Source organism: Eubalaena glacialis, chromosome 11, assembly GCF_028564815.1.
Source record: "Eubalaena glacialis isolate mEubGla1 chromosome 11, mEubGla1.1.hap2.+ XY, whole genome shotgun sequence".
NCBI classification, from domain to species: domain Eukaryota; kingdom Metazoa; phylum Chordata; class Mammalia; order Artiodactyla; family Balaenidae; genus Eubalaena; species Eubalaena glacialis.
This window is the reverse complement of record NC_083726.1, coordinates 99,589,528-99,612,285: the sequence shown is the minus strand read 5'-3', so window position 1 is coordinate 99,612,285 and position 22,758 is coordinate 99,589,528. Positions and strand designations below refer to the sequence as shown.

At 33.6% G+C, this 22,758-nt stretch overlaps 1 protein-coding gene across 1 annotated transcript in view; it reads left to right on the top strand.

Annotated features, from left to right (window-relative positions):
• LOC133100515 (solute carrier organic anion transporter family member 1B3-like) overlaps positions 1 to 22,758 on the top strand; it is a 66,726-nt gene that overhangs the window by 7,513 nt on the left and 36,455 nt on the right. Inside the window, exons 2-3 of the mRNA XM_061204698.1 lie at positions 18,525 to 18,666; positions 21,735 to 21,867. Of these exons, the coding sequence (XP_061060681.1) occupies positions 18,525 to 18,666; positions 21,735 to 21,867 (275 nt within the window). The remainder of the gene's footprint in view (positions 1 to 18,524; positions 18,667 to 21,734; positions 21,868 to 22,758) is intronic.

Genomic DNA, 22,758 nt, shown 5'->3' with positions numbered 1-22,758 from the left:
CAGGCTTTCCTTAAGAAACAAGAAAGATCTCAAATAAGCAACCTAACCTATCATCTAAAATAATTAGAAAAAGAAAATCAAACAAATCCCAAAGTCAGCAGAAGGAAGGAAATAATAAAGATCAAGGAGGAAAAATAGGGATCAAAAAACAATAGAAAAGATCAATGAAACCAAGAGCTGTTTTTGTAGAAAAGATAAAATTGATAAACCTTTAGCCAGGATCATCAAGAAGAAGAGAGGTAGTACCCAAATAAACAAAACAAGAAATAAAAGAGGAGAAATAACAATCAATACAACAAAGATACAAGAAATCGTAAGAGAATACTATGAATAGTTACATACCAATGAATTGGATAACTTAGAAAAAATGGACAAATTTCTAGAAACATACAACCTGCCAAGACTGAATCAAGAAGAAATAGACAATTTGAACAGACCAATCAGTAGTAGTGAAATTGAGTTTGTAATAATAATAATAATAATAAACTCCCAGCAAACAAAAGTCCAGAACCGAATGGCTTCATCAGGGAATTTTACCAAACATACAAACAAGAATTAGTAACTATCCTTCTCAGACTATTCCAAAAAACTGAAGGGATGGAACACTCTCAAATTCATTCTATGAGGCCGCTATTACTCTGATACCAAAACCAAAGACACTACAAAAAAAGAAAATTACTGGTCAATATCTTTGATGATTATAGGTGCAAAAATCCTAAACAAAATATTAGCAAACTGAATCCAACAGTATATAAAAAGGGTCATAGCACCATGATCCAGTTGTATTTATTCCAGGGATGCAAGGATGGTTCAATATTTGCAAATCGATCAATGTGATACATCATATTAACAAAGGAAGAATAAAAATCACATGTTGATCTCAATAAACATAGAAAAAACATTTTTTTTAAAAAACATACATTCAGCCCCTTTATAGTTTTTGATTGGGAGGGTTGAGCCATTTATATTTGAAGCAATTATTGATAAGAAAGGATTTAGTATTGCCACACTGTTAATTGTTTTCTGAGAGCCTTGTAGTTCTTTTGTCTTTTCCTCTCTTATTTCCTTCCCTTGTGTTTTGTTGATTTTTTTTTTGTGCTTATATGTTTTGATTCTTTTTTTATTTTTCTTTTGTGTATATTTTGTAAATTTTTTGTTTGTAGTTACCTTGGGGCATATATAAAATATTTATAGTTATAACAGTCTTTTAAAGCTGATAACAACTTAAATTCAATAGCACATAAAAACTCTACATTTTAACTTCTCCCCCTCCACATATTTTACATTATTGCTGTCATAGCTTACATCTACTTATCTATCTTTTAAAATATTTTCATGTAGTTATTTAAAAAAAATTTTTGTCTTTTAGTTTTATGCTAGAATTATAAGTGATTTACCCACTATTATTATAGTAATACAGTATTTTGTATTTGTCTCTATATATACCTTGCCAACAAGTTTTATGCTTTCTTATGGTATCATGTTGCTGTCTAGTATTCTTTTATTTCAACTTGGAGAACTCCCTTTAGCGTTTCTTGTAAGGGAGGTCTAGTGTTGAGGATCTCCCACAGCTTTTGTTTGTCTGGGAAAGTCTTTATCTCTCTTTCACTTTCGAAGGTTTCTTTTGCTCAATGTAGTATTCTTGGCTGGTAGGGTTGGTTTTTTTTTTTACTAATACTTTGAATATATCATCCCATTTCCCCTGCCCTGCAAGGTTTCTGCTGAAAAACTTGCTGATAGTCTTCTGTGGGTTTTTTTCTATGTGAAAAGTTGCTTTCCTCTTGATTCTTAAAAAATTCTCTCTTTGTCTTTGACTTTTAATAATTTAATTATAATATGCATTGGTGTGGCATATTCATATAGATATTCTTAAATTATCTATTTATCATTTTTCTCCCAGAATTCATATATATTTAAATGATTAAGGAAATATTTTATGCCAAAAGAAGTTAGTTTTTTATAAAGCACTTTAAAATTTGTAAGCACTAAAGCTAATCACATAGGCAACTACCAGGATATCACCAAAAGCTAGGGATTATGTCAGTGAATACATAGAATTTGGCTGAAATGAATCAAATAAAAATGCATGGAAATAAACAGAAAATTAAAATAATAAACTCTGTAAAAATGCAAAAGGAATTAACCATAAGATGTTTATTTGTCCACAGTGAATTTTAAGGGAATATAATTGCCTGTAATTAGTAAATAATAGAAAAGAGAAGAAAGATATCAAATATCAAAAATTTTTAAAAAGTGGTTGTCTCAATGTATTAAAAGTATATAAAGCAAAATTAAATAAAAGAGATGTAGACTTACAAAGACAAGGAAATATTTTTAAGGCATAAGGTTAAAATTTAATAAAAATTAAATCTTTGGGCTGGGTATTAGACAAGGGCTTTATAATTTTTTCACTCTATAATATACTTGCTTCTAACTCAGTTATGATATGTCTTATAGAGGTGGTAGGAAGGGCTTTGGCACTCAACACTCTTCCTGTTCTTCCACTAGTGCAAAGAACAATATAGTAATTGAAGAGTGTGAATGAAGCAAAGTTTCAGAAACAAGTCTTATATTAATAAGAAAAAAAAGAGAGGATAAATCTATAGTACCCTTCCAAATTCCAAACATGTTTGGTACATTGACAGATATTCAAAACCATATCCATGAACTCATGAACATAATTTCCTTTGAACTTTACAGTGACCCTATTACATAAATAAGGTAACTATTTATATATTATCTTGTAATGGATTAGGAACCAGAAGTTCAGTGAATTGTGTAACTTTTTCATCTTTGTTAGGTTAGTAAGTTAAGAAAAAGACAAGTGGATCTAGACCTTCTGATTGCAAAATACATTATTTTTTCTTGCATCACATGCACACCAGATAATCAATGAATAATTTTCTACTTTTGCTAAGAAGAAAACAGTGCAGTGGGTGGGGGGTATCAGAAGAAAGAAGGGGAAAAATATGAGATATGAAATCCAGGTATGAAATAAAGCCAGGTTTAAAAGAAAAGAGGTACAATGTATCTAGAACCTAGTTTTTCTGAAACATACAATAAATTGTATTCCAATCTTGTTTGGAAGTAGTATAGTAACTCTATAACGCTTACCTTCATTTCAAAATTAAACTAAACCTTATGGAAGTTGAGATCTAATAATAATGACATTCACAAAGCATTCTAGCTAGGAATTCTTCTAAGCAATTTTACAATTTAAAGATGAGAAGAAAACAATTTATCTCAGGAATGCAAATAGCACAGTAATTTTAGATTACAAATATTCTGAAATTAAGACTAATTAGTGGGTGACATCAGAATCATGGTAAAGTGAGATTCTCCCTTTTTCTATCCCCTTCAATCTACAACCAGTAAAACATCCACAGCCTAACAAAGGTGACTCTGCCCAACACACCAGGACCCCAGAGAATTCCACACATCTGTACATCCAAAGTTGAGTGGACTGGAATACACAGAGGAGGTGGAATTGGGGCACAGCAGAGGCGGTTCCTATGATCCCAGATCCCCATTCATGGCTGCCCAGCCTGCAGTCTCAGAGAACCTAACAGCATCAGGGGAGGCAGTACATACAGCTCCAGCCTCCCAGGCATAGCCGTGCCCGCAGCCATAGGAAATTGGACAGCAGTGGCAACAGAAACTGCGATGCTTTCCTCTAGTCTGGGAGGTGCCCATAACTCTGGGACACACCTCCCAACCACAGCAGGTGCACCCATGAATCTGACAAATCTGGACACAGCAGAGGCACCCGGCTTCCAAGCCACCCTTTCCCTCCCTCTGTGGTGGAGGAGCCTGTAACTCATGAGATCTTGGAACGTGGAGGCATCACCATTCCAGTGACCCAGGTGGTGACACTGGCAGCAGCAAGGCACCAACAACCCCAAAGTCACAAGCAGTGACAGTGAAAGTACCAGGCTACACCTCTGACAGAGGTGTTGGAGGGTGGAAAATGCTCATTCTCAAACATACCAGAGGCAGCTCAGGTAAGAGTAACCAAAACTTGTGCTATACCGTCACCTACTGAAAAACAAAAGAAAGTCCTCTAATTTCTAACCTGTTAAATCATTAGAATCAAGTTTTTTATTTAAAAAAAAAAAGGTTTACCTAAAGAAGAAAGGTGTTCTCTGTTTCAAATGTGATCGCAGAGGAAAACTCATTAAGCACCATGAAGAACCACAGTTACACTGAACCACAAAAAGGTAACAATTCTCCAGAAACCTAACTTAAAGTCATGGAGTATTGTGATCTGACTGATAGCGAATTCAAAATAGCTGTCATGAAGAAACTCAGTGAGCTACAAGAAAACTCAGAAAGGCAGTTCAATAGGCTCAGGAATAAAATTAATGAATGGAAGGAATACTTTACCAAAAATATTGAAACTCTAAAAAAAAAGAGAGAAATTCTGGAGCTGAAAAACTCAACAAACCAGATGAAGAATGCATTAGTAAGCATTGAAAATAGAGCAGACTATATAGAAGAGAGAATTAGTAAGCTCAAAGGTAGAAATCTAGAAATGATACAGGTAAAAGAGGAGAAAGAATTAAGATCTAAAATGAGGAAATTCTTTGAGAACTATCTGACTCTTTCATGAAGGGAAATATTAGGATAATGGATATCCCAGAAGAAGAAGAGAGGGAGAAGGGAACAGAGTTTATTTAAAGAAATAATACCTGAGAACTCCACAAATCTGGGCAGAAATTGGAAATGCAAGTCCATGAAGCTAAGAGAATACTTAATTACTTCAACACAAAAAGACCTTCTCCAAGACACATTATATTAAAACTATCAAAAGTCAGTGACAAAAAAGGCTTTTAAAGGCAGCCAGGGGAAAATGGATGGTAACCTATAAAGGAACAAATATTTCTCAGCAGAAACTCTACAGGCCAGGACAGAGTGGAATGACATTTTAAAAATACTGAAAGAAAAAAACTGTCAGCCTAAAATACCCTATCCAACAAAGTTATCATTCAGATATGAAGGAGAAATTAAGACTTTTCCAGACAAACAGAAGTTGAGGGAGTTCATCATACTAGACCTGCTTTATGAGAAATGTTGAAAGGAGGTATTTTACCAGAAACAAAAAAGGCAAAACTACACAAAACTTTGAGTAAGGTGATAAATAGAATCAGAAAATTGCAACTACATATCAGAATAGGTTTTATAGCATAAAGGTTAAAGAAAAAAAGTAATAAAAATAACTATAGCTACTTCAATTTAGTAACAAACTCACAACATAAAGAGGGGTAATTTGAGACAACAAAAACATAAAAGTTGAAGAGGAAAAGGACAGACTCCTATAGGCAAATGAAGATAAGGTGATATCAGCAGAAAAAGGATTATTTTATCTATGAGATACGTTAAACGAACCTCATGGTAACCATGAAACATAAATCTAAAGCAGAGATGCAAAACGTAAAAAAGACAAAACAAAAAATGAATTCTCCCCAAAATTCAAAAAAGATATAATACCTATCCTTCCCAAATTCTTCCAAAAATTTGAAGAGGAGAGAACACTTCTTGACTAACTTTATGAGGCCAATATTACCCTGATACCAAAACCAGGCAAGGATGACACAGAAAGGAACACAGATCAATATCTCATATGGTCATAGATGCAAAAATCCTCCACAAAATATTAGCAAACTGAATATAACAATACACTAAAAGGATCCTATACTCTGATCAAGTGGTTTTTATTCCAGGGATGCAAGGATGGTTCAACCTCTGCACATCAATCAATGTGATACACCACATTAAGAAAATGAAGGATAAAAATTATATGACTATCTCAATAGATGCAGAAAAACATTTGACAGGATTCAACACACATTTATGATAAAAAAAAATCCTCAATAAAATGGGTATTGAAGGAAAGTACTTCATCATAATAAAGGCCATAAATGACAAACCCACAGCTAACATCATAATCATCAGTAAAAAACTGAGAGTTATCCTTCTAAGATCAGGAACAATACAAGAATGACCACTTTTACCACTCTTATTCAACATAGTATTGAAAGTCCTAGCCAGAGCAATTAGGAAAGAAAAAAGGGGTATCCAAACTGAAAAGGAAAAAGTAAAACTGCCACTATTTGTGGATGACATAATTTTATATAGAGAAAACCCTAAAGACTCCTCCAAAATGCTATTATAAATAATAAATAAATATATTAAAGTTGTAGGATGCAAATCAATACACAAAAATCTGTTGTGTTTCTATATGCTAACAAATGAGCTAGCTGAAAGAGAAACAAGAAAACAATCCCATTTACAATTTCAACAAAAAGAAGAAAATACCTAGGAATAAATTTAAGCAAGGAGGTTAAAGACTTGTACATTGAAAACTCTAAAACATTGATGAATGAAATTGAAGACAACACACAAAAAAATGGAGAAATATTTTATGCTGATGAATTGGAAGAATTAACGTTGTTAAAATGTCCATATTACCTAAAACAATCTATAGATTCAACGCAATCCCTATCAAACTCCCAATCATATCTTTTACAGAAATAGAACCAAAAAAATCCTAAAGTTTGTATGGTACCACAAAAAACCCCAAATAGCTAAAGGAATCCTGAGAACGAAGAATAAAGCTTGAGGTATCACACTCCCTGATTTCAAAGTATATTACAAAACTATAGTATGTAAAACAGTATGGTATTTTAAAAAAACACATAGATCAATGTAACAGAATTGAGAGCCCAGAAATAAACCCACACATATACAAACAATTGACTTATAACAAAGGAGCAAAGAACATACTAAAGAAAGGATAGTCTCTTAAGTAAATGGTTTTGGAAAAACTGGAAAGCCACATGTAATGACACTAGACCACTACCTCACACTATACACAAAAATCAACTCAAAATGGATCAGAATTAAATGTAAGAACGGAAATCATAAAACTCCTAGAAGAAAAGATAAGCAATACACTCTTTGGCATTGGCCTTAGCAATAACTTTCTGGATATGTCTCCTCAGGCAAGGGAAACAAAAGCAAAAATAAACAAATTGGACTATATCAAACTCAAGACCTGCACAACAAAGGGCACCATCAACAAAATGAAAAGGTAACCTACTGAATGGGAGAAGATATTTGCAAATCATATGTCTGATAAGGGGATAATATCCAAAATATATAAAGAACTCATAGAACTTAACAACAACAACAAACCTGATTAAAAAATGGGCAGAGGAGCTGAATACACATTTATCCAAAGAAGACATACAGATGGCCAACAGGCACACTGAAATATGTTCAACACCACTAATTATTTGGGAAATGTAAATCAAAACCACAATGAGATATCACCTTACACCTGTCAAAATGTCTATTGTTAAAAAAAAAAACAAATAAAAAATGTTGGCAAAGATGTGGAGAAGAAGGAACCCTTGGGCACTGTTGGTGAGAATGTAATACTTGGAAAACAGGATGGAGCTTCTTTAAAAAGTTAAATATAGAACTATCATATGATCCAGCAATTCCACTCCTGGGTATTTATCCAAAGAAAACAAAAACACTGATTCAAAAAGATATATCACCCCTATGTTCATGGCACCATTATTTATGATTGCCAAGATATGGAGCAACCTAAGTGCTCATGGATAGAGGAATAGATAAAGAAGGTGTTGTATGAATATAGAATGGAATACTACTCAGCCATTAAAAAGATGAAATCTTGCCCTTTGCAACAACATAGATGGACCTTGAGGGTATTATACTAAGTGAAATAAGTCAGATGGAGAAAGACAAATACCATATAATGTCACTGATATGCTGAATATGAAATACAAACAAACTAAAAACAAAATAAATGAACAAACCAAACCAAACAAAAGCAAACACTATGGATACAGAGAACAAAGTAGTGGTTACCAAAGGAAAATGGGTGCAAGGTGGTGCAAAATGGGTAAAAGGGGACACTAAATTTTTAGTGGTTGGCATGCTGTAGTATATAGTAGAAATATAATGTTGTACACATGAAACTTACATAATGTTATAAAATATAATATTATAAACCAGTTACCTCAAAAAGAAGATTAATTAAAAGACAGTAAAACTTATACTTGAAAGGCAGAAAAGATGTTAGAGGTAGTTTTCAACAGGTTGTTGAAAGCAAAGAAAGATCAAATGTAATTTATAGTATTCAGTCAAAATAATTTTGCATCCCAGTTAAACAAGCTAAAAGAACGTCCTTATAACACCAAATTGACATGAAAAATAAACACGTTTTAAAAAGTAAGAGCTCTGAGAATAATAATGTGAAAACAATGAAGGATTAAATAAATTTCCACACATATTAATTAGTGTATACACTCATCCTATGTTTGCCTGACTTCTTACCATTCCTAAGAATACTAACTTATTAAAGATGTTTCAAATAGAAAATCAGTTAATCAATAACAGTTTGATTTTGTTTTTAACTCAATTCATAGGATCAAAGTAAAGCTTTTGAAAGGTCTTCCTTCAAAGGTGAAATTTCTAATATTATTTTGTAAGCACTATTATATATTTAACTTAAAAATTCAACATTAATAATAAAATATGTTTTCTTGTGGTGCTCATACAAATACAAATTTTACTGGACGATGAGAATAACAGTAAAAAACAATTTACTAAAACAAAAAAATAATGGAGCAGAATGTTTTTAGAACTGATTAAAATGAATTTATAATTCATAATTGTGTCCGGTCTGAGATGTTCTACCAGTTGAATTGAAGCTGTCATCAACAGTTACATACATATGTGAATAATTGAATATAAAAGTTTTGGGAAGAAACTGATCTTTGTTATAAAAATAAGTATCCTTCAATGACATTGGACATATTCATAAATTAATTCTGTAAATTATCATTGCACTTTCCTCAAAATAGATTTGAATTCTTTGATAAAAATATTTAATGAAGAGTCAAAAACTTCCATTTAAAAAATTTTTTGTATATTGCAATTATTGAAATCACAATTTTTGCAAACAGAATGTTAAGAGCTGAACAAATTAATTGGTTAGAGATCATATAATGTACAAAATGTAATTTTGTAATTCTAAAATTGTATTTTAGAATATATTGACATACGGAAAAATTATTTTAATACATGTACTATTTGAATTGGATAAACATATATTCTTTATCTGAATAAAAAGTAACTGAATATACCTATAATTTTCCAGTGACAAAAATTGGCAAATGTTAAGAAAAACATAAATTTTTCTTATATAAATATTTTTCAAGAAAGATACTCTAAAGAGGCAAAAATGATAGCACCTGTGATATTTAGAATAAAAAATGTACATAGGTAAATATTTTAAAAAAGGAATTGAGAATATTTCCACTTAGCACAATTTGCTGTGGGCTTATTAAGGGAATATTTTCTTCATTAAAAATATTATGATCTACACAGAAGAGTCAACTGAAATGTTGACAATTTCAAATTCAGTAATCATAAAATGCAATTTTGATGAAGATTTCAGATAATTTTTTAATAAACTAAAATGTCTAAGAATAATTTGAAAATTATCCTTCAGAAAAATAATAATGACATAGTAATGGAGATACTCATAAGAAACTCAATAAAATACATGGATATACATGGATACATATTGGCATACATAAAAATATACTAATATATCCACCAAGAATAATTATACTGTGTATTATTTTTAAATATTAAAGTAAGCAATGAAAAGAAAAAAAATTGTTTCCTTCAATTTACTTGGATATGTGTTTTTTATTTGAAAAAATTAGAACAATAATAACAAGCAATTTATTCATCAATAAAATTTCAAAAACTGTTCTAAGCTTAATTATTTTTTACCACTTACTGTGCTCTAAAAGTTATTCCAGTTTATATGATAAATTATATATTTACACTAGATATAAGAGAGATACAAACCAAATTCCTATTAGGCAATATACAGCTTCACTAAAGAGGTGTCACTGAGGTAGGTATTAAAAAGTTGAATTCATGGAAACAGCATAGAATGGTGGTTGCTAGAACCAGAGGGTGTGGGAAATTGGGTGATGTTGGTCAAAGGGTATAAACTTTCTGTTATAAGATACATAAGTTCTGGAGATCTAGTGTACAGCATAATGACTCTAGTTAACAATATTGTATTATATACTTGAAATTTTCTAAGAGAGTATATCTAAATGTTCTCATTACAAAAATAAAACATAGGTAACTATGTGAGGTGATGAATGTGCTAACTAATTTTATTGTTCTAATCGTTTCACAATTTATGCATATGTCAATTGCAATGTTATACACATTAAATTTATACAATTTTATTTGTCAATCATACTTCAATAAAGTTGGAAAAATAAAATTACATGCAGTATTCCCATTGCTGCAAATGGAGGAAAGCAGGCAGAATACTACAAATAAACCAAGTAAGAAGTAACAAGGATCTGACTTAGGAAAATAAAGAGATGAAGGAAAAGTGGATTAGTATATTGGATCCAAGAACTGTTTTGCTTTTCGTGTGTGAAATACTTGTGTTCAAATCACAGTTCTGCTACAGTTTTAGCCTTATTCCCCTAGTTAAATAACTTTGCATCTCTAAACTTCATTATTCTTACTTGTAAAATGAAGAGAGCAATGCATACCATGCAAGGATTTTGTGAGCATTAGAAATAATACTTCTAGAATACCTGGAACAGTCCTAGCAAATATTAGCTTCCACATAACATAATTCACATTCATATCCTTCCTGTATTAATTGGAAAGAGAAATATCCAGTGGATGGGGAGATATTAAGTTTTCTGTAGGATGTCTGATGCAAACCTTCATCTTTATCTCTGCTATCAAATATTTTTGAAAGCTATATTGACTATTGATAGTTTCTGTTTAGGAAAGTTTGGAGACTTACTAAGATTTACGTCATAGGAAAGCATAGATAACAAAGAGAGAACACACACAACACCTATCCAGAAGATGTGGCATAAATTAACATCTTGATTATGCATATTATTTCAGATACTGTATCTTTTCTCATTCTTATAGCTTCTTTTTACAGTTCTTTTGTGTGTGAAATTTTCTATTTTCATTCATTGTGAGATAAATTTCCTTTACATCAAAGAGCTCAGTTAGATTAGTTGCTTTAAAATTCTTGTCCAGTAATACTAACATATGTGTAATCTAAGGGTTAGTCTTGGTTGACTGTTATCTTTCTTGAGAAATGGTCACATTTTCTTGGCTCTTCATATGTTGGTAATTTTGAACATTGTTACATTCTTCCAAAGGGTGTTGATATTTTTTGTTTGTTTTACAAGGCAATTAAATTTGTTGACCTGAAACTGCAAACTCTATCTCTTAGGAAATAGTTCAAATCTCAATTAAATTACTTTATCTATAGGGCTAACTTGAGTTGCCCTGTTCATGAATAGTTCAGAGGTCAAAAATGTGGACAGTTTATATGCAGAATTTGGGGCTCCCCATTCTCTGGATCTCTCCTTTATGAGATTCTCCCCTATATTTTAACCTAAACTCTTCTTTCTCATTCTTCAGGCCACAAGGACTGTGATTTTTCTAAAAGAATTTTAGCTTTTGTGAATAATGCTAACTGTGACCTCACCTTAAAGCCATAAGAATGAGAAATTAACCTTAGGCATTTCCTTCTTTTAAGGGTCAACCCCTGTCCAGAATCTGACTGCTTTTGTTTGCTCTCCCATGCCTTTGGGTGTTTTTTGTTTTCCCCTCAGACTTTACAATGGTTATTTGCTGCAGGATCAGTCCAGTGGGAACTTATTCAGCTACATTGGAAGTGGAAATAGTTATAAGTATTTAAAAATCACCCTGGGTGTGGTGTGAAAAAAGAGTTGACAGTGAGGAAAGAGACACCAGTTAGAAATAGTAGTATTCTGGGTGAAAGATGATGGTCATTTGAGGTAGGAATATAAAGTGAAGCATATTAAAAAGAGAGATGTTTACAAGAGTAAATATTTAGCTTTGGGGGACTGATTGGATGTGATATATAAGAGAGTAGATTCTAAGTGGTGACACAGGAAAGGAGGTGAAAGGGGAGGAAGAAAAGGATGCAATCTGGACATTAAAACCAAAATGGAGCACTAATGCAGGCATTTTGGAACAGCAGCCTAAACCTCAGCAAAAGCAAGCTTGGCTTAAAATATAGATTTGGCATCATCAGCATTTAGGTGGCAATAAAAACAATGACAATTTATGAGTTTTTCCAGAAAGAGTATGTAGAATAAAAAGAGAAAAGAATTTGAAGCAAAACCCTGAAATAAAGTTTGGAATAGCCAAAGTATCCTAGGCCTGCTGAGGATAGTTTAAAAAATGATGCAAAAAATAAGATCTGATTCATGCAAAAGTAAACAACTCTCAGTTTTGACTGGAAAAAGTGAGAGAGAGTTATGGAAAAGTGAGGATGCAGTGGGGCAGGAGGAGTTTTTTTAATGGAATAAGCCTGAATACGGATTAATTGTACAGTTATCCCCTGGTAAATCTCAAAACTACTTCCAGACAAAACTCTCTCTTGAGCACAAACCCTGCCTTAGTTGTGTCTATTTGGTAGATGTTTATTTTTAGACATCTCAAATTTGAGTTTTGAAAAGGTGATTTCATTGTCTTTAACCCTAAGACTTCTCTTTTTCTCATCCCAAATAATAGTATTACTACATACAATTATACAAACTATAAAACAAAATCAGAATACTTATTTTCCATTATTCCCACGTCTTATTGGTTCTCCTCTTAAACTTCTTCCAAGTGTGTCTGTAACCTTTTAGTCCCCTCTTCCCATCTCTGCTCATCTTTTTTTCTGAAATCAGCTTTCTAATTAATTTATTTGCCATAAATTCATTTTCCTTATGGCTACCAGAATTAGCCCTCTAAAATTTAATCTCCTTACATCACATTTAAAAATGCAGATTGATCTCCCAATGGTTGGCATACTTCTATCCTTATATTCCACCCACAGATATTCTTTCTGTTTTTCAAATGATCTGTGTTCTTTCACTACTCTGGGGCTTTTCATGTGTTTCCTATTTTGTTTTAAATGTTTATTTCTTCTTTGGTTTCTAAGCTTCTATTAACCCCTAAAGACTTAGTTTAAATGTTAGCACATCTATAGAAACTTTGACCTGTGTAGACAGAATTAATCACTTTTTTCTGTGTACTCATAAATTTAAAACTGTATAGCAATTACAGTACTCATTACATTATTATACTGGCATTAATTGTTTATTGGCCCAGGGAAATATTAGTTCTTTGGGGGCATTTATTACATCTTAATTGTTTTTACTTCCCTTCTTACTCTGTGCCTGTCTCAACTCCAAGGTTTAGTGGAGGAACTGCCATATTGTAGTTGCTCAATAAATGTTTGCTGAGTAAATTTGTTTGAGGTTCCTATGAGTTAACTGAGTTAATCATGGTTGTACATACGGCAATGTAGAAACTTGGAACTGTCTTCTGACCTTAATTCTAAGACTTTTGCCATCATAAACAAAGGACTGACCTGCCACGATTGCAGGTAAATATAGACTTTACCTCTTATCTCAATGCTAGCTGTGTCTTTCTGCCTGTGATATTTTAAAATCTATTTGATTGTGAACATTCGTATCTCTGTTTTGAAATCTCTCAATCTTAAATTCTCTATCCTTATGCTTTGGTCTTTTAATATTTTTCATTGCAGATTTCAGTTTTATTATTATTTAATTTTTTATGTTCTGAGAAAATCATCATATCACTCTTTCTCTGAACTTCAGCCTCACGTTAGGAACATGGTTAAAAATGCCCATTTCTCAGGGTTATAGTTAGAGTAAAAGAAAGCACATTTATAAATCTGTCTATATTAACTCATTTCATATCCTTCTAAAATCCTAGCTTATTGGAGGAATCCTACTGTAGCCATTGTGTTTGCATCTGTTACCGTTTTCTTCTTTGTAAAACCAATTTAGGATTATACTGTACGAATTTTGACTTTATTGAGTCTCTCTTTTGTCTTGAGCTAATCTTCCTTTTAAGATTGAAGACATGGACATTACAAAATCTTTCTCTGAACTTTTAGAAAGCTGCTCTTATATAGGACAGGTTTTACATCTGGTTATGCTTGTATCTGCTTACTGAGATGTTCTGTTACTTTATGAAACTCCCTCCTCTTTGATTTTACCAATTAGTGTTCTGATGATAAGGATTTAAATAAAAGTTTGCCTCAGTATTTCTTTAATAATCAATAAATCATTTTGCCAGTATGCTCATTACTGATTCTGCAGCACCTGAAATAGTGCCTGACAAAAAATGTGTTTGGCTAAATGATCAGAGTCCTATTTTTATTTGACCGAACTTACAGCCAAAAGCTGAATGATGATAGCTCAGAGTGGTAATAAAAACAGACATTTCTCAATACTATGTGCCAAAAATTTTATGTATATTATTTTAATTAATCTTCATAACAATTTTACTGTAATTATCTCCATCTAAAAGCTGAGGAAACTAGGAAATGAGAGGTTTCACTACATGTAAGCTCTGTACCAGATTTATAACCTAAATTTGGGGAATAACAATTTATTCAACAACCAAAAAACATTTATTGAATACTTACTCATTATGTGTCAGGCATCTGAGTTTGATAGGGAGCCTGATAACATTTTTTTTCTATTTATTAGAGAAGGAAAGGCAGAACTTGACTTCTAGTTCAATACGGCAGACAGAATAATAAGGTTGAAGCCACCTCCTCCCCCCTCCAATTTTAATAAATAATGTAAAAGGTATTAAAGGCAACTTGTAGATGTGCTAGAAAACAAGAAGAGATACATTCTGTAAACCAGAAACTATGAGAGTTTTCTAAAAAGTAAGAAGTAGAAAGAATTAGGCTAAAGAAAGAAATCACAGCCCAAGACAACTGCAGGAAAAGAAACCTGAAAAAAAATGGGCATGGCTCCAAGCGTGTTTCAAAGGCAAAAGCCACTGATAATGGGATCAAGAGAGGTCCCAGGGACAACCGACAGGTTGTTGTATAGGGTATTCCACTCTATCAGAGAAAACATGCTTCTTTCCTTGTTTAACATCTCCCTTGATCATCAAATTACCCTCCCCCACTTAGTCCAAGCAGCAAACTGCAGAGACATCTACCTTGGGCAGGAGGTAGTGAGCGTGGGCGGATGCCCTCCCGGGCATATGGTGCAGAACCGTGTCTCAAGTGGCTGGCAACACCCATGAAGAAGTGAGGTGCACATATGCAGATTAACTATTAACTACCCTACTGCTAAAGATTGCTGCCTCTCCATCCCAGATAGGCTTCACAAAGACTGAATATTCAGAGACAAGGAAACGGGAGCTTCCATATGTAAAACAAAGCAGACAGGCAAGAATCACCAGAAATTTTCATTCACCACTCTTGAAAGGAGGCAACAAACTCAATAAATTAAAAAATTCTCCCATGGCTGTACACACACACACACACACACACACACACACACACATATATATAATATATATGTTTATATATATATGATTTATTTATTTTTATATATATATATTTATATAAAAGAACAGAACTTTAAAATAATTAAAGGGTGGGGAGAGGAATGGAGGAGGGAAGGTTTACCAAGAAGTTCTACATCTGTATAAAACTTCACAGATCAGGGGACAACACAGTGAAGTTATGAGAAAAAAATGAAATTATGTAGTAATGTACCATTATCCTTCAGCCAGTAACACTTTGAACATATCCAGTGGGACATGTTACTTCTCTCAGCAAAAGACCACCCACATTTTTTTCAATGGGAAAATGCATTTTTTATTGTGGTAAAACATATAATGTTAAATTTACCATCTTAACCAATTTTTGAAGGTACAGTTCAGTGGTATTAGGTATATTCATATTGTAGTACAACAAATCTCTAGACTTTTTCATCCTGCAACACTGAAATTCTATACTTACTAAATACTAATACTCTCTCTTGTCTTCTTCCAGTTTTAGGGAGCTGAATTTTTATTTTCTGCTTCTATGATTTTGACTCCTTTAAATACTTCATATGGGTGGAATCATACAATATTTGTCCTTTTGTGACTGGTTTATTTCACTAAGCATAATGTTTTTGAGGCTCAGCCATGTTGTAGCATGTGATAAGATTTCCTTCCTTTTAAGGCTGCATAATATTCCATTATATGTATATACCATATTTTCCTCATCCATTCATCTGTTGATGGACATTTGGATTGCTTCTACCTCCTGGATATTTTGAATAATGCTGTGATAAACATGGATGTGCAAACATCTCTTTGAGATCCTTTTTTTAAGTCTTTTGGATATATACCCAGAAGTGGGATTGCTAAATCTTATGATGATCCTGTGACTCTGGGTAAAAGCTTTACATGCAGAAAGAAAAGCAAAAACAAAGGAACAATATAATAAGCATGGAATGCTTGAGGTACAGCAAGAAGGCTAGGGTTGCTGTAGGGGAATGACCTAGGACTAGAGTCACAGAAGATGAGATTCAAAGGTAAAATGGAGCAGGGGAGAGGAAAGACCATTTTGTGCCTTGGAGGACTTTGGGAAGACTAAATAGATGAGTGAGATGAAAAACAGGGAATGCTGTCATGATCTACTTTTCATTTTGAAGGACCTTTCCTACCTAATGTGTTGAGAAGAGACTGTAGGGGACCAAGAGCGGAAGCAGAAAGGTCTATTAGGAGGCTAATGCAATGATCCATTCTAAACATGATGGTGCCTAACACTTGGTAGAGTAGGAGGTAATGAGACGGGCCTGTCTTAACCAGCTTGGGCTGCTATAACAAAATACCACAGACTAGGTGGTTTAAAAAACAGAAATTTATTTCTCACAGTTCTGGGGGCTGAACATCTGAGATCAGGGTACCAGCATGGTTGGCGGTTCTGGCGAGAACCCTCTTCCTTGTTTTCAGATGGCTATCTTCTTGCTATGTTCGCACGGCGGCAGAGGGAGAGACAATAATCCTACCATGAGGACTCCACCCTCATGGCCTAATTATAGGTGTACCCTGCTTTCCAAAAGTTCGCTTTACATCATTCACATTTACTAAAGACCTACATTAGTACCTGTTTTTGCTAACTGAAAGAATTCCAAAGAGAAGTTTTGCTTTTACAAAAAAATGGTGAAAAGCAAAAATAGCATTTAGCCTTTGTTTTGCAGCGGGCCATTAAAGAGGCAGTGGGCACCTCGAGCAATGACAGCAGCACCTCTAATCTCCTTCCCTGGGAACTGCATTCAGGATCTCAGCATCAAGCTGCCATAGATTTGAACTGTGTCTGTGAGCATCTCTGCTTTATCTCAGTTTATCTTGTGCATTTGTTAGCAAGGTGTGTCCTAAGGTAATTGCTTCTTCACCATTTTGGCTTATGAAAATTTCAAAGGAACGCTCTACTTTTGGATAGTGGGGGAAACCTATACCACCCAAAGGACGCATCTCCAAATATCATGACTTTGGGGATTAGAGTGTCAACATATGAATTTGGTGGAGACACTAATATGCAGTTCATAACAGGATGATATATATTTTTTAACTTTTTATAAATATTTTATATTGGAGTATTGGTGATTAACAATGTTGTGTTAGTTTCCGGTGTACAGCAAAGTGATTCAGTTATGCGTATACATGTATCTCTTCTTTTTCAAATTCTTTTCCCATTTAGGTTGTTACATACCATTGAGCAGAGTTCCCTGTGCTATACAGTAGGTCCTTGTTGGTCATCCATTTCAAATATAGCAGTGTGTTTAATACTGGATGTAAAAGGAATTTACCTATGGATATAAATGTGGGCTGTAAGAAAGATGAATAAATAAATTTTGTTAAAATTAAATTGAAAATAAAACATCTATAACCAGTGGGCTTGAAAGTCTTCTATTTTTTTTAGAACACTGACTATATTGCTTTGTTGTCTTCATTTTAATTTGGTTTTCTCCATTAGCGAGGTTTTATAAATGAAAATTTTTTCAGCTGACTTCCTGGAAATACTACCTTTGAGAATGTCTAGCTACTCCCCTCACAGTTCGCCTTTGCTATTCATTTGGGACTAAAGAATAGCTTGTCACCATGGCCATCTCACATCACTATCTAGCTTCTTAGAAATCAGCTAATGACATTAATTAAAAAATAACAACTTTGACTATCCTGCTCTAATAATCTGATGTTGTAACCAAGTTATAAAATGAGGGACTTCCCTGGCGGTCCAGTGGTTAAGACTCCGTGCTCCCAATGCAGGGGGTGCAGGTTCCATCCCTGGTTGAGGACTAAGATCCCACATACCGTGCAGCACGGTCGGAATAACTAACTAAATTGGCTTTAAAAAGAAAGGAAGAAAGAAAATGGTGCTTTATCAGTACAGTGATGTTAATGTTAAAAGGACTAAGAAGTACCAACTGGAATAGAAGAAAGGTGGGTATGCTTTTTACGATAAAAATATTACTAAGTAAAGAAGAAAAGCTATTTTAATTCTATGCATATATAAGCATTATGTGATCTTATGATTAATTATTTTTCCCTTTCCTTCTGCTTTTTCTTAGATGTTCTTGGCAGCCCTCTCACTCAGCTTTATTTCTAAGACACTAAGTGCAATCATTATGAAAGGTTCCATCACTCAAATAGAAAGGAGATTTGACATATCATCTTCTACTGTTGGCTTAATTGATGGAAGCTTTGAAATGGGTAATTTTTGTTTCTGTTTTGATTATTACTTAGTAACGAGATTTGCAGAGGTAAAAAAAGTGTTCACATATGCTCTACACCACTGATCCTTAACCAGGTGTAAATTGCCCCCATCCCCACCCCCTGCCCAGGGGCAATTTGGCAATATCTGGAGATATTTTTGGTTGTCATCGCTGAGGATTAGGGAATGCCACTGGCATCTAGTGGTAGAGGCCAGGGATGCCTTGAAACATCCCACAATGCACAAGACAGCCTCCAAAACAAAGAATTACCTAGTCCAGAATGTCAAAAGTATAGAGGTTAAAAAACCCTGATTTACACAAGCTCATTGCCTGCAAACTAATATTTTGCAGGGCTTAAACTTCTCTTTCTCAAGATGCCCTAGTGCAAAAAAGAGTTGGAGAGAGGATTATGATTCTGATGATTTGAGGAGAGGAGAACAATTTTGAAGCAATCTTTGTTAGGGTCCACTGTTGAACTGGGTATAAAATTTGGGGTTAAAAGTCTTTTATTTTTTTTAGAACATTGAGTATATTGTTTTGTTGTCTTCATTTTAATTTGGATTTCTCCAATAATAGTGAGGTTTTATATAATTATTTAACATTCCTTTCTCTTATTTTATGAACTGGTCGCTGATTACCTCTGCCCATTTTCCTTTTCCCCCCACTTTTTAATGATTTGAAGGGATTCAAAAATTATGTCTGTTGTATAGATTACACATATTTTTTACAAGTTTGCTCTTTATCTTTTAACCTTTTAAAAATATACTTGTTTATTGAATATTTAAAAAATAATTGTATAAAGGAAGACCCATCTATCTTTTTGTCATGAATTCTGGCTTTTCATGATTCAGAGGCTATTACACCATATATATCCTTCACTTTTCCACCTTCTAGGTTTAATGAAACCATCTAGAACTTTAGTATTAGACTGTGATTAGCTTTAAATTCTAATTCATTTTATATCTCTTTATATTGAGGAATTGATTCTTATTATCTTTGTTAAACTTTGTAGCTATTTAAAAGCAATTATTTGGACATGGTTATAAGTTTTACTGGTTTCCTTCTTAACACTATTTCTTGAACCTTATGACTTCAAGTCTCATCTTTAGTTTTTCTGGAGTATATCTTCAAGTAGTTTTTTTTTCCAGAAATAATTGAACATAAGACATATTTTCTGAGCACTTGCATGTTGGAAAATGTATTTATTTTACTATCATAGTCAACTGATAATTTGAGTATGAAATTAAAACTTTAGAATCTTTCTTTCTCAGAACATTTAAAACATTTATCTACTGTGTTATAACACAATATTATACGTGAGAAATCATTACCAGTATCATTGTCATGCACTGATAGGACCTCTTCTTTATACCTGAATTTGAGAAATTTTACCAACATATACCTAGGATGGTCTCTTTTACATTATTTATGCTGGAGAAATGTAGAAATTTTTATCTGATGCCTTAGGCCTTCCTTTAGCTCAGGAAATTTATTTTCTATATTTAAATTTGTTCCTTCCCCTCTATTTTCTTCTGAAACATATATGAATATTAAATTTTCTGGTTATTTTTTCACTTTAAGTTTTTCTTTCTAAAATTCAACCTTTTTTTTTTTCTTGAAACTACATCAGTCTTTGCTGATGCCATCTTTCATCTTATTGTATCAGGTCCCAATGTGTACATTTCTGTATAGTATTTTAAATTTGCAACAATACTTTATTGTTCTCTTATTATTTTTAGCCTGCCAGTTCTTATTTTATGGATGCAACATACCTTTGTACCTCTAGAGATACTAACTGGATTTTTTCAAAATGTCTTCTCTTCTTAGTTTCCTCATTTAACTGTTTTCTTCATGGGTTACTTTATCTGCTGGTTCAGTTTGGTGCTTTTATTTAATGTTATTTTTTTCCATCAAATGTTCAGTAATTCTTGGTTGTTGTCTGTTCATTATTATACTTGTAGCTCCAGATGGACTGGAATTGGTCATGACCCCCTCCACTTAGATTGCTCTTCTTCTTCTTTTGAATCTAAATAACTTATAGCTAACATTAAATCTCAAGTGACCTCTCCTCCGGGAAACTTTCCTGAAACCTCTAATTAACTTAAGCTTCCCCTTTCTGTGGTCTAAGAGTACTTCTGTCCATTTATCTATTTTTGTCACTGGTAGGTAAGTTCTTTTAGAGCAGATACCATGCACTGTTTATTCTTTTCCTCTATTTCTGGCTTCTAACCCCATGACAGGTACTTAATAAGAATTTAAAGATTTCTAGGAGTGAATGAAAAATGCATGAATAAATACCTTCCCTCAGGTATTTTTGTCCATTTTTCTCCATTCCAGTACAACCCACTCAACTCCAAATGCTTCATAAAATTTTGCTTCGCTAATATCACCAAGTAATTCAAGTACTTTAGTTCTTATCTAAAGTCAATTCTGCTTATTATTAACACCATACAACTTTATAGTGAGTGGCTTAAGGTAAGTGAGTGTCATCTTAATTAAATTACCCAGGGACTTCCCTGGTGGTGCAGTGGTTAAGAATCCACCTGCCAATGCAGGGGACACGGGTTCGATCCCTGGTCTGGGAAGATCCCACATGCCACAGAACAACTGAGCCCATGAGCCAAAACTACTGAGCCCACGTGCCACAAGTACTGATCCCACGTGCCACAACTACAGAGCTCGTGTGCTGCAACTACTGAAGCCCGCGTGCCTAGAGCCCGTGCTCCACAACAAGAGAAGCCACCACAACGAGAGGCCTGCGCATCACAACAGAGTAGCCCCAGCTCGCCGCAACTAGAGAAAGCCCACGCACAGCAACAAAGACCCAACACAGCCAAAATAAATAAATAAATAAATAATGAATGAATGACTTAATGAATAAATAAATAAATAAAAGACAGAGTCTATTTAAAAAAAAAAAAATTACCTGATCTTTGAGGAATGCTACCATGTCTTATGCTCTATTTGTATCCATTCTGTGGCCTTCCATTCTACTGAACACAAAATTGGACTCAGTCACTGTTTGCTATAATCAAGCGTATCAAAATAATTTTGTTTTCTTTCTAGGAAATTTGCTTGTGATTGTATTTGTGAGTTACTTTGGAGCCAAATCACACAGACCAAAACTAATCGGAATTGGTTGCTTCGTTATGGGAATTGGAAGTATTTTGACTGCTTTACCTCATTTCTTCATGGGATAGTAAGTGGCTCTATGCCATCAATGATCATTTCCTTGTAAATTAAAGGTAGAATTTCATTTTTTTCCTTTTAAATAAGCCGTCCCCTTTTGAGAAGAATATCCACTAAGTGTGTGTAGAAATGGAGTATATTTTCTATGTAATAATTAAATTGTTTTATCTACCATGACTCTCATTGATATTAAAATATGAATAGCAATAAATGAGTAGTTTCACAGAAAATAAATAAGCTTTTTGTGACTTTTTAGTATGATATGTATTTCATGTCTTTGCCTACAAGATTTTGATAATATTTAATAAGTCTTTGTTACCAAACTCAGGTCCAGCTGCTCACCACTCAACAATCAATACCTGAGAGGCAATTGTTGGTAGAAAGGCAAGTTGCTTTTAATCAGAATGCCAACAATCTGGGGAGAAGGTGGACTCATGTCCCCCCAACCAACTCCCATGATTCTGTTTGGCTATAAAAGTTTTTAAAGGGAAAAGGGAAGTAATGTCAGTTAATCATTGAGATAGAGGGTCAAAGTCGTCACCATCCCCCACTGTGTGCAGGCTTGTTGACTTCTTGTGATGTTTCTTTAGATGTTATCTTGTTCACATAGTTTGTTCATGAGATTACTGAAGGGAAAGCTAGGGAAGAGATCTGGTCATCTGTTAATTACTCATTCTTCATTGCTACTTCTTTGATCTACAGAAAGAACCAACAGGTTAGGCAAGGTATTGTGTGATCAAAAGATTTGAAAGGTGTGCTTGGGTTGGTGATGAGTAGAGTATGGGGTGCCTGATTTAAATGTTAGTTACAATGTAGTTTTGCTAAAGTGACAAGACAAAGGGACCTCCTGCAGAAACCTCTTTCCGGCCAAAAGCTGCTTACAACTTCACCACTCAACTCA